This window comes from Rana temporaria, chromosome 1 (genome assembly GCF_905171775.1).
Source record: "Rana temporaria chromosome 1, aRanTem1.1, whole genome shotgun sequence".
In the NCBI taxonomy this organism is placed as follows: domain Eukaryota; kingdom Metazoa; phylum Chordata; class Amphibia; order Anura; family Ranidae; genus Rana; species Rana temporaria.
Genome location: NC_053489.1, coordinates 87,615,256 through 87,627,699, shown reverse-complemented (window position 1 = coordinate 87,627,699; position 12,444 = coordinate 87,615,256). Strand labels below are relative to the sequence as shown.

The 12,444-nt window shown below is 39.6% G+C and overlaps 1 protein-coding gene across 6 annotated transcripts in view; it reads left to right on the top strand.

Annotated features, from left to right (window-relative positions):
* MAST4 (microtubule associated serine/threonine kinase family member 4) overlaps nt 1-12,444 on the top strand; it is a 742,993-nt gene that overhangs the window by 654,909 nt on the left and 75,640 nt on the right. For all 6 annotated transcript variants that reach the window (XM_040339988.1, XM_040339978.1, XM_040339995.1 and 3 more), the window contains 2 exons: nt 2,062-2,270; nt 9,539-9,677. In XM_040339988.1, coding sequence (XP_040195922.1) covers nt 2,062-2,270; nt 9,539-9,677 — 348 coding nt within the window. The remainder of the gene's footprint in view (nt 1-2,061; nt 2,271-9,538; nt 9,678-12,444) is intronic.

Below are 12,444 nucleotides of genomic sequence, written 5' to 3'. Positions count from 1 at the left end.
TTTGGCCAGTTTACTCTCTGTGCAATGCCAATACAAGAAATTGGGTGCATGGTTCTGCATCTGAGGGGAAACTCTATATTAGGGATAAAAGTAGCAAAAAAAAAAACCCTTCCATTCCATCCAGAACAAAATAAAAAAGCCCCAATTAAGAATATGATTTTCCTGAAGAATGATCACATATTTCCTCTACCCACGCTTGAGGTCACTTTTCTGTTTTCAATGTTTTTATTTACATTTTTACAAAGAAAAAAAGAGTACAATCTTGAATTCAAAAACAAGTACAGTATAAAAAAAGTTTACAAAATCCAGAGTCATCTGAACTTTGAGTGAATATCCCAACAGTGAACAGTGTTACAGGTACCCTCATTCCCATGAGGTATTCTCAAAGCTCTCTTGGAGTTTCAGATAGAAGCAAAAGCTAATACTATGTAACAGGTATTTACCGTTAAAGATAGAGCCTCAATGTCAATAAAGCAATACCAATCGTCCCTATATGACTATGTATATATACAGATATTAAGGACGCACTTATGGACCCCTTCACGTATGAGTAAGAGGAGGCAAGTAGCTTTTTGGTGAGAAAATCACCCCACTCAGCTCCCTGAGATCAAAATACATTCTGTAAAGGTACTCTCTGTTCAGGGAGTATAGAGCACAAATCAGACGACTCATATAACTATAACAAGAACCCGGAGAGAAAGACCAACAAAATTAAATAAAGAGAAAGAAGAAAATAAAATAAATAAAATAAATAGGGGCGGAAAAAAGGGATAGAATGCAAGAAAAGTGAGGAAGTAGAGAGGCTAGAGAAAGAGAAAGTGACCCTGTGCTCCTTGAGGCCACTTTAAATTTGCCACAGCTAACCAGTGAATTTTTTCTTTCTAAAAGTCAGCCTGTTTCTTGCACGTCCATCAAGACTTGTCTGTACTTTTTCAGGATAATTTATTTCCTGCCGCTTTGGAAAGTAGCAGCTGTTCGCCGCACACTGCGGGAAGTTTGGCATGAAAGCAGGCAAGGGGATGTTGTGAAGCCTTTTACTACGGGCAGGAGGTCCACTATGTTAATTTTATGGATGAGACACACTTTATCTTAATTGTTAAAAATCATTAATTGCACAGCTGACAGCTTGTCACTTGTCTGCTCAGCTGCAAAATAGTACTTTTAAAGATACAGCTTGTTTTAAGTTTGCAAAGTTTTCATTGGGATCTCAGACACCTATTGTAAGCTTGATTCTCAGGGGTTAGGCTGAGGAGGGGAGGCACAGGGTACCTTCATGTCTTCCAGGGGATGTGAGTGGAGACAGAAATTAGCTAATTGGGCACTAGAGGGAAGAGAAAAGGGACAGCACAGAAGGTGATTGAGGACAAGGGAAATCTGTGGACTAGAGCTGGTCATAGACCACTGGGACTGAAATCTAAATATGGCTGGATGAAGGGCAGGGGGGCAGAGGAGCGATGATTGGTGATGTGGGTGGGCTAGGCAGCGCAGAAGCCTATTCTGTTCAAGTCAGAAAGGAGACAGCAGAATCTGATTGTTGCTGAGGAGCAGATGGGAGAAAGGGTAGAAGTTGATTGTACCATTGAGTGAAATGCTGATCTGGAACAAACATACAGTCAATGAAGCCAGAAAAGTCTAACCTTCCATTTTATGTACTTGATGCCATGTGTTGCAATCTTTTATTTTTTATTTTTTTTATACAAGTTATCATTTTATATAGAAAGCTTTGTTCTCTATAGAGAAGCTTGTTACCTGCCACCAAGCTTCAGAGTTGGGACCCTTGCTGTCTATGTGGAAATAGTGTTCAACATAAAACTGAATGTTCCAATGGGATTTAAGTAAAACCGTTTATAATTCCACAGCTTTACAATTTAATCTTCTATTTAATTTATCCAGTTTTTATCTATATCTGCTTTACATTTTCTTTCAAGGATTTTTTTTTTTAGTTATGGAATAGTTTTACATTAGAGGTTTCCTAGGGATGCTGAACTCTTTAATTGCAGCTTGTTTACAGGTCAATAAGTGTTAAGTAGAATTCATTACATGGATTTTTCTGGTTTCCAGGGCTGTTTACCTTGTCCGCCATAAGGAAACACGTCAAAGATTTGCAATGAAGAAAATCAATAAACAGAACCTAGTCCTTCGAAATCAGATTCAGCAGGCGTTTGTGGAGAGGGACATTTTAACATTTGCAGAGAATCCATTTGTGGTCAGCATGTATTGTTCCTTCGAGACCAGACGCCACTTATGCATGGTCATGGAGTACGTGGAAGGTAAGACAATGCCATTTAATTAAAGATGATTCTCAGTGCACCACGTTTCCATGGTTTATAATTCTTGTGTTATTCTTATGTAGGTAACACAATAAAAGCATTTGATTGGTTTGTATGGGCCGCACAAACAATTCTTGTTTCTGACATATGTCTTTTTTTTTTTTCTTTCTAGAACATGGCTTTAAAAACAGTGCAGGAGTCAGTTATTTTAAAGACCTGTTGCTCACCATACTGTGTATATCTTGTAATCTTTTTATGCTTACATTTCTATTTAACACCTGTGGTTGGGGATTGTTATTTTATTAGTCAGCTATGAACCTGCAGTAATGACCTGGAAACAATTTGTGTAGTTATTGGATACCTGATAACTTTGTTACTCAAAATGGTCTCAGAAAAAAAGCTCCTAAATGATAAATGTGTATCCAGCCCAGTTTTCTCCCCTTCTTCGTTATAGCTGTGACATGTAGGTGTCTTAATAAAAGTTATTACGAGACAGCAAAAAGTAGGCAATTGTAGTTGCAATTTCATGTTTTCATAGGTAGGATCTACAAAAATAAAGTAAAACTAAAGTCAATATTTTCTTTTGATTTTGGATAGGGTAATGAATGATTACAACCCCAGTAAGGTTTATTTTTTACCATCTGTAAACCAGTAAGATAGAGAATCCTCTAAAGGGAGGGGATCCCTGGTTGTTGATCACCATTGGAAGATTTCCCCTCTATTTCTGTTCTGGGCATAACCCACAAGTTACATCTGAGTGTATAAGTAGAACACTTATCCCAAATGGGAAGGCATATTATTGAGGCCCAAACAGATAATGCTGTGTAGGCTAGGGAGAGTTTACACCCCCTTGGAAGCTGCTCCAGTGTATACAGCTTTCCTCTGTGTGCTTTGGCCTTCTCATTTGGGGTAAGTGTTATACTTATACACTCAGATGTGCTTTCGGTCTTAAAAATTTGGGGAATTTTAAGTATTTATCCATATGATATATTGGTACTGCATTTTGGGCCACAATTGGTATTGTTGGTATCTTGTTGGAAGCGTTTGTAGTGATAACCTATGGTAATTAACCTCTGTGTGTTGGACTACACTCTGATATCATTGCATCCCTAATTCATATACTTGCTATACATCAGGTTCTTCTACTACAGACCACATGACATGTATATGCATCGTTTTCGTATACATATATATGAGACTTGAAACTTTGTCATTTTGGATGTCTGTCTAGTTTTGTGAGGTGTCCCTATACCCTGAGCCACAGATTTACCAGCACCTACCCAGTGTCTGTCCCAAGGAAGCTAATAATTAGTGAAACACATCGCCGGGCAAGTTTTTGGAGGCGTTACTGGATCAATTCTCCTTATTAGACGTATTACAAAGTCAATCTTTATACTTTAGATTTAGCACTGTAACTGCACTATTGGGTAACTGTGTCTATACAAGGTGTTGTTTGTATGTTCTTTATATGTTTTTTAATCATGTAATACAATTTATATTTTTTTAATGATTTTTCCCCTCATTGTGTGCCCATAAAGTCTACCATTGTTTTTAGTTTTCCAATACCTATATACTGTACATGGATGTTGGATGTTGATATGGTGAGGGTCCTCCCTTCCTTCAAGTGTCGGACATACCGACAGGTCTCCGAATTTCAAAAGTGTGGGTCTAAATTCAAATTTACATCTGCTTTATTATGATTCAATCTTTCCCTTTTTGTTTTTGTTTTCCCATCTACATGTGCTTTAGAGTCTGTTTTAAGCTCTGTACTGCTCCTCTCATTTCACAGCAATCTAGAAATAAAGAAATCTACATAGCAGTTGTGAAATTTCTGTAAAAATCCCCTTTACCTTCAGCATTATAAACTGCAGTCAGTATTCCGTTTGCTTTTGTTTTCACTTGCGTGGGAAAGGTGCAAATGTGTTTTACAATGTCATGTCCTGATTAGAGATGTCCTAGAACTGCATATAATGGTATGCCCATGTGAATGGGGCCATAGCTGCAGATTAACACCTTTCACAAAATGGTATGTTGGCACATTAGGTATTGTCCTTGAAACTAAAGCAGTATTAAACCCAAAACCAAAAATGTATTATATTGCAGCTTACCAATCATTCGATGTGAAGGCTGCACCCGTTACCTTTTCTTTGGATTTTTTTCCCCTCTTTTTCCCCCTCTTTTTTCACCTGGTGATCTGGCCAGTAACACACCCCCTTTTTTAAGTGAGGCACAACCTTGGATGAATAAGCACAGGGAGGCACAGTGGACAGCAGAATTGTCATTCTGAGAGGAACGTTCCTTCGAGACTGAACATGTTCAGTAACTTAGGGCAAGGGCCCATAAGGGTAGTGTTAAATGTATTAGCAGATTTAGAACCACTAGCAAATTGAAGCCAAACACTAGCTCATATTTTATAATCCGTTACAGTAAACTTTTTTTTTTTTTGGGGGGGAGGTAAAGGTTCTGCATGAATATGATAAAAGTTTATCATTTTAACCCCTGCTAGTGTTAAATGGTTTGTCTCATTCATGTAAACTGATACGTTCTGAGAGTTTGTGCTGTGAAAAACAAGAGACTTACTGGATGAATTACCAGATGAAAATAGAAAAAAGAAAGTCTAAAAAGAAACTAATGCAGCCATCACATCTAAGATTTGGAATGCTGCAATATAATAAATGTTTGCCTTTGGGTTTAATACTGCTTTAAAAGTAATGCTGCTACGAACTTAAAGTGGAGTAAACCCGATTTATGAAATTTGAGCTGGACACATATATCTGCAGTGTTTTCTTATCTCTCTTCAATGAACTAAGACAGGTAGTTGTCTCTACCTCTGTAGCTCTGTTATCAGCCTGATTATTTCTCCGGGACGGGAGATAGAAGTGTGTGTCAGGGGAGGTTGCTATAAATAGGTTAGCAATCCCCTTGCTGTCTAAGAGCAGAGCTCTGTACATGTAATGGCTCTGGTGAACGGGAGTGAACCACAACTGCGGTTAGCAAGGATTTCAATGCACTTCTCTATGTGAGAATTCAGTATTGGACCCCAGGCGTCACTCCACACAAACAGGAGTTTGGGGGTTCTCTACATCATCTCTCTCTCACATATAAGGGAATGTATTGAGCTTCTAGGGATGATCGCATTACAACATGCGACCAATGCCTAGCGTTAAAAGATACGATTGACTAGGAGATTCCAATGCACAGCTGTATGCAAGTGATTATCAGTATTGGACCCCCAGGCATCACTCCACACAAACAGGAGTTTGGGGGTTCTCTACATCATATCACTTATTACATAAAGCCGTGCATTAGGCCACTAAGGGTGCAAGTATGAAATAGCTTCAACCCTTAGCATAGAAAAGTTTAGAGCGAACATGTTCAGTAACTTAGGGCAAGGGCCCATAAACAAGTAATACTTATGTCAAGCATGTAGTAAATATGATTACTGGTAGCAAATAGTAGTTGCATAGGAGAGGCATATATAGCTCAGCTAATTAGAGAGTGTATGTCGCTTTAAGATACTCCACAGCAAACAGGCACAACAATCAGTCCCAAGCAGTATCTTAGTATGCAATAAGCCAGAGTTAAATACAATAAATGTTTAAGAGCAATTATATGTAGCAGGTCTTCCTGTAGAACTACAAGTGAAACAATTGCTACTTATCCGTTTTGTAGGGCTTGAGTTTAGCAGTAAGGGACTCTGTAGTATAGGGCGACAGCTAGTAAGAACTCCCAGGTTGTCCGCAGCGATGGCAGGCTGGACGCAGTGAAGGTCTTTGCTAGCTGGCCATAATGTTGCCTGTATTGTAGCATGGCCGGTACGGCTGACAATAATAGAACAACGGTTTCTATTTAAATTGAATGCCTTTATAAACAGGAGACAGGTCTGCCGAATACAGTGCTGATCCGCAGGGCCCCTCCCGGTTTCCAAGCTGGAACGCACGTGGTGCCGGGCGATGGCGTCATCACATGGTCGCTGTATGCGTTCCAGCGTGGAACGCAATACGGTGCAACGGCGCCTATTACAGTCCATTTCTTCGCCTATAAGGAGAGGGGGTGTGTGCCTTTCCTCCAATCAGCTGTCTTGGCTGTATGCCCAGGCTTCATTGCAGTGCTAACCAGGGCGAGAGAGGAAAGAGGAAAACTTTAACACGATCTCAACTTTCGAAATAATATATAAAGATGAAGACAGCAGATATACATGCAAAACTTATGTAAGGAGATTTGTTTCATCCCTGTTTATTATCTGAGGCTGGTCACTTCACTAGGTATATGTGAGGGTTTACATCCACTTTAAGAAATTAAAGTGCAATCTATGCTTTTTTTTGTGCGTGTGCCAAAAAGTTTGTATTCCACTAGTGGTCTTTGTCTTGTATGTTTTACTATTGTGGGCAAACTGAGAAATATAACTTTGCAAAATCTGCACTGTGTGTGGCCAACATTATGACTTCTCAAGGCCTATTGGGATGTCAAGCAATAAGTTAACAATTGCAAGCCATCTATTCAGTATGGGCGATCTGATGGAGAGAACCTAAAATCCATGTCCACAGTTGTGTGCATTTCCCCTACTGGAGTATTGTTAGACCTGCTGCTTTATGTGATTGTTTCAGCAGGAGCTCTTTGTTCAGGTGTAGCCTAAAAACGGTACAGCAAAAATATTGCATTAACAATTTTTATAGGCAGCCAAGTGAACCTATTCAGCATCAAGTATGTTTGAGTCGATCTATGTTGTAATTCTTCACAATAACATGCTATGTTTAACTATTCAGCTTCCAATAAGACTGCAAATGAACAATGGCTGCCTTGTCTTCTGAGATTACAGTAACCTTTTGTTACTATAGTAACTAGCAGCGGTGTACACAATATAAACGCTAAAAATTGTCAAAGGAAAAGCTAAGGGGGAAATATTGGCATCGAAAGCAGTGTTTACTGTAAGCACAAGAAAACTTTTGTGATTATGTGTATAGCCTCCAACTTTGTCCCTGATATGGAGGGATTGACTTATTTTGGAGGTCGCTTTTTCCTCCACACTTATCCCTCACTTTGGTCTGATTTATACCCGTGTAAAAAAAAATGCACTATTTATTTATCAGAAATGTTTCAAAGTGCTAAACTCCTTATCCAATTGCTACATTATTGAATTTTATATTTTATAAGCCAGTATATACCAAATAGTAGTGTTAAAAAAATAAACACTTGTAAGTTTGACCAAGCAATACTTTTTGCTAATAGGTGTGTCCCTTTCCCATCTCAGAAAGTTGGGAGGTGTGCATGTAGCATGTGGGATTCTTACGGTGTCCTTAGAAGTCAGTTTTGTTGGAGGTTTGAGTGTCTTCTGGTATACCAATTCACTTGTAGGTCCAGTTTAGAGGACTGCTCCTGTATAAAATGAACAAAGAGACTATAAAACTGGTACTTATACATTTACCTCTCAATAAATTCTAGTATGTAAATTCCAGGCAAATGCAGGCCGGTATCCTCCTATACCTAGCTCTTGCTCCTTAAAATAAATCTGTGCTGAGAAAAACTGAGGGATGACATTCCTAATCACCTTTTGAAACTGCTTGTTGTCTGACTGTAGTTATTAATTTGATTCACTGACCTGTAACAAGCATGAGCCAATGTTGGAATAGTAAATTTCATACTGAAATTTTGACTACTGCCTTGGGTCAAAAAACATTTAAAAAAAAATTCTACGACCTATAATTTTTTTCCAGAAGTGTCCAACAGGATCATGTGACAATATGGGGTCCCCTCTTCACCTGCTCTAGGATCTGCCTTGGCTGGTTTTGCTGCAAAGACCATTGTTCACATGTGAGTGTGGATCTATGCAGCATTCTTTTGCTAGCCCAAGCTGCACATTCTGATGCACTCCTAGTGGGGTTTTTGTTGACTAGCTGGGATTAACAGGAAATGGGTGAAATGATGCTGTTCCAGCATTGGTCCTCAATCATCCTCAAAGTGAAAAGAGCAATGCTGGAGCATTAAGAGGGTCAGTAGTGAATTAGGATACTTTTTTTACATGGATAGTGGAGGATGAAAAAAGACCATTGGATTAGTATGATGGTTAGGCATCCAAAGCTTTTAGGAGAGGAGACCAGCACTAGCGGCTTACATGTTTCTTTTAGCATTCGGGCTGGGTTCATGAATCAGTAGCTAGGTGCAGGAGAGCATGGCCCAGTCTTTGACTTTGCAAAAGAAAAGTCATTATTTGTATAACAAAGTGCCTTGGATTTTGGGGATCTCTAGGGCCTTGAGATTAAACGGATACGTGAAGGTACCTGAATAACTATTGCAGCTTTGCAATCTTTATTGAATGGAACTTAAATTCACCTTTTTGTAACATGTTATGCTACACCCATATTTAGGGTGTAACATGTTATAGATGCACAGGCCCCCCGCTCACCCCCGTTCTGACATCTAGTGAGGGATCTTCTCCCCTCCCACTAGCTGTCACACATTGCAACAAACGTGGCTGTGTGGGGTTCTGCTTGTGTCATCCATTCAAAGTGTTCTGCAAATGGAAAACCAATAAGGCTCGACATCCTTAGCGACTGTTGGCTTGTATTTTTCGAAGAACTACTCATCCTATCAGATTGTACCTGCTTTCCTGTACAGGATGTACAAGGAAGCAGATAAACTGGCAGATCTGCTGGAAACCTGGATGGTGCATAGATCGCTGATGCAATGCTTTACAGGCTCCAAAAAAAAATCGTTTATTTTACCTGCAAAAAAATTGGCATTTATTTATTTTTTCCTAAAAAGTGAATTTCTCCTTTAAGGAAATGAAGGGAGGGGGGATGAGGGGGAGGGGGAGATTAGGAAATAAGAAGTGCTTGCAAATGCTTAGTGGGGGAAACTAGAAAATGTAATACGTTTTCTAACCTTCCTAATTAATTGCCCCCCCCTGATGGTGACCAGCCAGCAGCAAGGGGTAGGACCCATTTCCTGATATGGTGCTTCAATTGGACCACTGTTATATCTTCTATGTGGAAAGATTTACACCAGCATAGAAAGGCAAATGTTTCAGCAGAGCTCTGCCCTTTTTATGAGCACTGTGATCATCTGATGGACTAAGCAAATTGATAAATGTAGATGTAAAGCATTATCACTGGAGACAATACTGATTAATATTGTTATGTGTTGATATAATATGTTACTATGTGGTCTCATGTCATATAAATAAATTCTTTAGTATATAGTAGATTGCTTTTTAGATCCTGATGTATATATTATTTTCAGAAAATAATAATTTGGGTTTTCTCTGGTAGGTGGAGACTGTGCTACGTTACTGAAGAACATGGGACCCCTGCCTGTGGATATGGCGCGGATGTATTTTGCAGAAACTGTTCTTGCTTTGGAATATTTACACAACTATGGAATCGTACACAGAGATTTAAAGCCAGACAAGTATGTTTAAACTTACAATTTTTTGAAAGACCGAAAGTTGCTCTTTGTTAGTTGTGTGGGCAATTGTGTTGTGTTTTTGGTGCATAGGCAGATTATTTATATTGTTTATTTTGGCACAATTGATTTTTGGCACACATACATTCCCATATAATAACAGAAAAGCAAAACACAAAAGATCACAAACACTTTATTACTTCTTCTGTCTTGTTTGAGGCTGGGTTCACACTTAATTTGGATGTGGCTCACAGCAGGGGTCCAGTGCATCCCTGTTCCCCATTTCAGGGACGAATCGGGCCCGAATTTTTGCCTGAATTTGGACCTGAAATGGAGCCAAGGACTTACTGGACCCCTATGCAATTTGCTCCACAGCTGCCCTGGCGATGTGTGAACTGGCTCTATTGAGAGACAGTCACGGTCTCCTGTCATGCGCCTCCTCTTGCTTCTGATTGTCTGACTGACTTTGACAGCAGCAAGAGCCAATGATGCCGCTGCTGTATCTCAGCCAATCAGGAGGGAGAGTCTGGAAAGGCCGAGACACTTGTGGACATCGCTGGACAGAAATGGTGCGAAGGCAAGTATGAGGGGGGCTGACTTTACAACTCCTTTAAGCTTTAAAAATCAACCTGTGCTCGAATCCGGAAATAGTTTGTGTCATGCAAAAACCACAGCTCCACTGCCTACTGCCCTTCCCAGCCACAAGTGTAAGCAAGGCCTAATTCAAATGGGCAGTTTGAGCTGAGCTCCACTGGAACAGTATTAAAGCGGAACGTTATTCATAACTTGATACATGTTTTTTTATTATGGAACATGCAGTGCCTTGAAATTTTCCACATATTGCCATGTTACAACCAAAAACATAAATATATTTTATTGGGATTTTGTGATATACCAACACAAAGTGGCACATAATTGTGACATGGAAGGAAATTGATAAATGGTTTTTATTTTTTTTACAAATACATGTGAACAGTGTGGCGTGCATTTGTAGTCAGCCCCCTTTACTCTGATACACCTAACTACACACTAGTAGAACCAATTTCTTTCAGAAGTCTAAGTAGAACCTAATTAGTAAATCGAGTCTACATGTGTTTAATTTAATCTCAGTATAAATACAGCTGTTCTGTGAAGCCCTCAGGTTTGTTAGACAACCTTTGTGAATAAAGGGCATCATGATGGCCAAGGAACACACCAGATAGGTCAGGGATATAGTTGTGGAGAAGTTTAAAGCAGGGTTAGATTATTAAAAAAAATATCTGAAGCTTTGAACATTTCACAGAGCATTGTTAAATCCATCATCTGAAAATGAAACGAGTATGGCACAACTACAAACCTACCAAGACATGGCCGTCTACCTAAACTGACAGGCCGGGCAGGGAGAGCATTATTCAGAGAAGAAGCCAAGAGGCCCATGGTAACTCTGGAGAAGCTGCAGAGTTCAACAGCTCAGGTGGGAGAATCTGTCCACAGGGCAACTATTAGTCATTCACTTCACAAATCTGTCCTTTATGGAAGAGTGGCAATAAGAAAGTCATTGCTGAAACAAAGCCATAAGAAGTCCCGTTTGAAGTTTGCAAGAAGCCATGTGGGGAACACTGCAAATCTGGAAGTAGATGCGCTGGTCAGATGAGACCAAAGTTTAACTTTTTGGTCTAAAAGCAAAACTCTGTGTGGCAGAAAACTAACGCTGCACATCACCCTGAACGCACCATCCCCACCGTGAAACATGGTGGTGGCAGCATCATGTTGTGGGGATACTTTTCTTTAGCAGGGACAGGGAAGCTGGTCAGGGTTGAAAGTACAACAAACTTAAAGTAGTTGTAAAGCCACTTGTTAAGTCTCTACAATACCCTCTGTTGGATAACAACATGTGCCTCACTGTATGTCCTTTATTTTCCAAATAATTTTACCTTCTATCAGAGCGTCGCCCCACGCTCACATGACTCTTCAGCTCGCTCCTCTCCCCGTCTGACAGATATAGAGGAAGAGGCCAAGAACTCCCTCTGACTTCAGCTGGAAGGAGAGAGACGAGGAGTTGCGTGAGACCCGGGAGGCGCTCTGAAATGAGGTAGATATCATTTTTTTTAAAATAAAGGACATACAGTGGGGCACATGTTATTATCCAACATAGGGGATTGTAGAGATATAGCACTATTATTTTACAAGTTGGAGGGGAGGATTGAGGAGTGGATGGAACTGACAGGCGGAGGGGGGGGGGGAGAGAGGAGATACAGCAGATGACGGAGGCACCTAAACTGACCACGGTGTCGGAGCCATGATAAACCATGGTAAGTTTACAGGGGGAGGGTAGAATCAGCCAGTTTTCTTAGGTGATACAGGGGGCCAAATTACACAGCACAAGAACTGTGCTATGTAACATGCTTTAAAGGAACAGAATCCATTTTTTTTTTCTTTTAGGGTTACAAACACTTACATTTTCTGACTAAAGTTCCACTTTAAGTTAATCCTTAATACATTTTACCACATTTGACAAGAGTAGCTCAGCATCTAATTGATTTAAGTACAAGATACCTTACCCAAGTACTCGCCTTCTAACTGTATGATTTGCAATTTTGTATTTGACACTTTCTCTTTAAAACCTTGATGAAATGCATTTAAATATATGTAGAACTAGTACAGTAAATTAAAGTGTTTATTGAACAAGACAAAATTCTAGGTTCCTATAAAAATTCATATATATATATATATATATATATATATATATATATATATAATGTGTGTGTATGTACTACACAGGTACAGAGTTCAG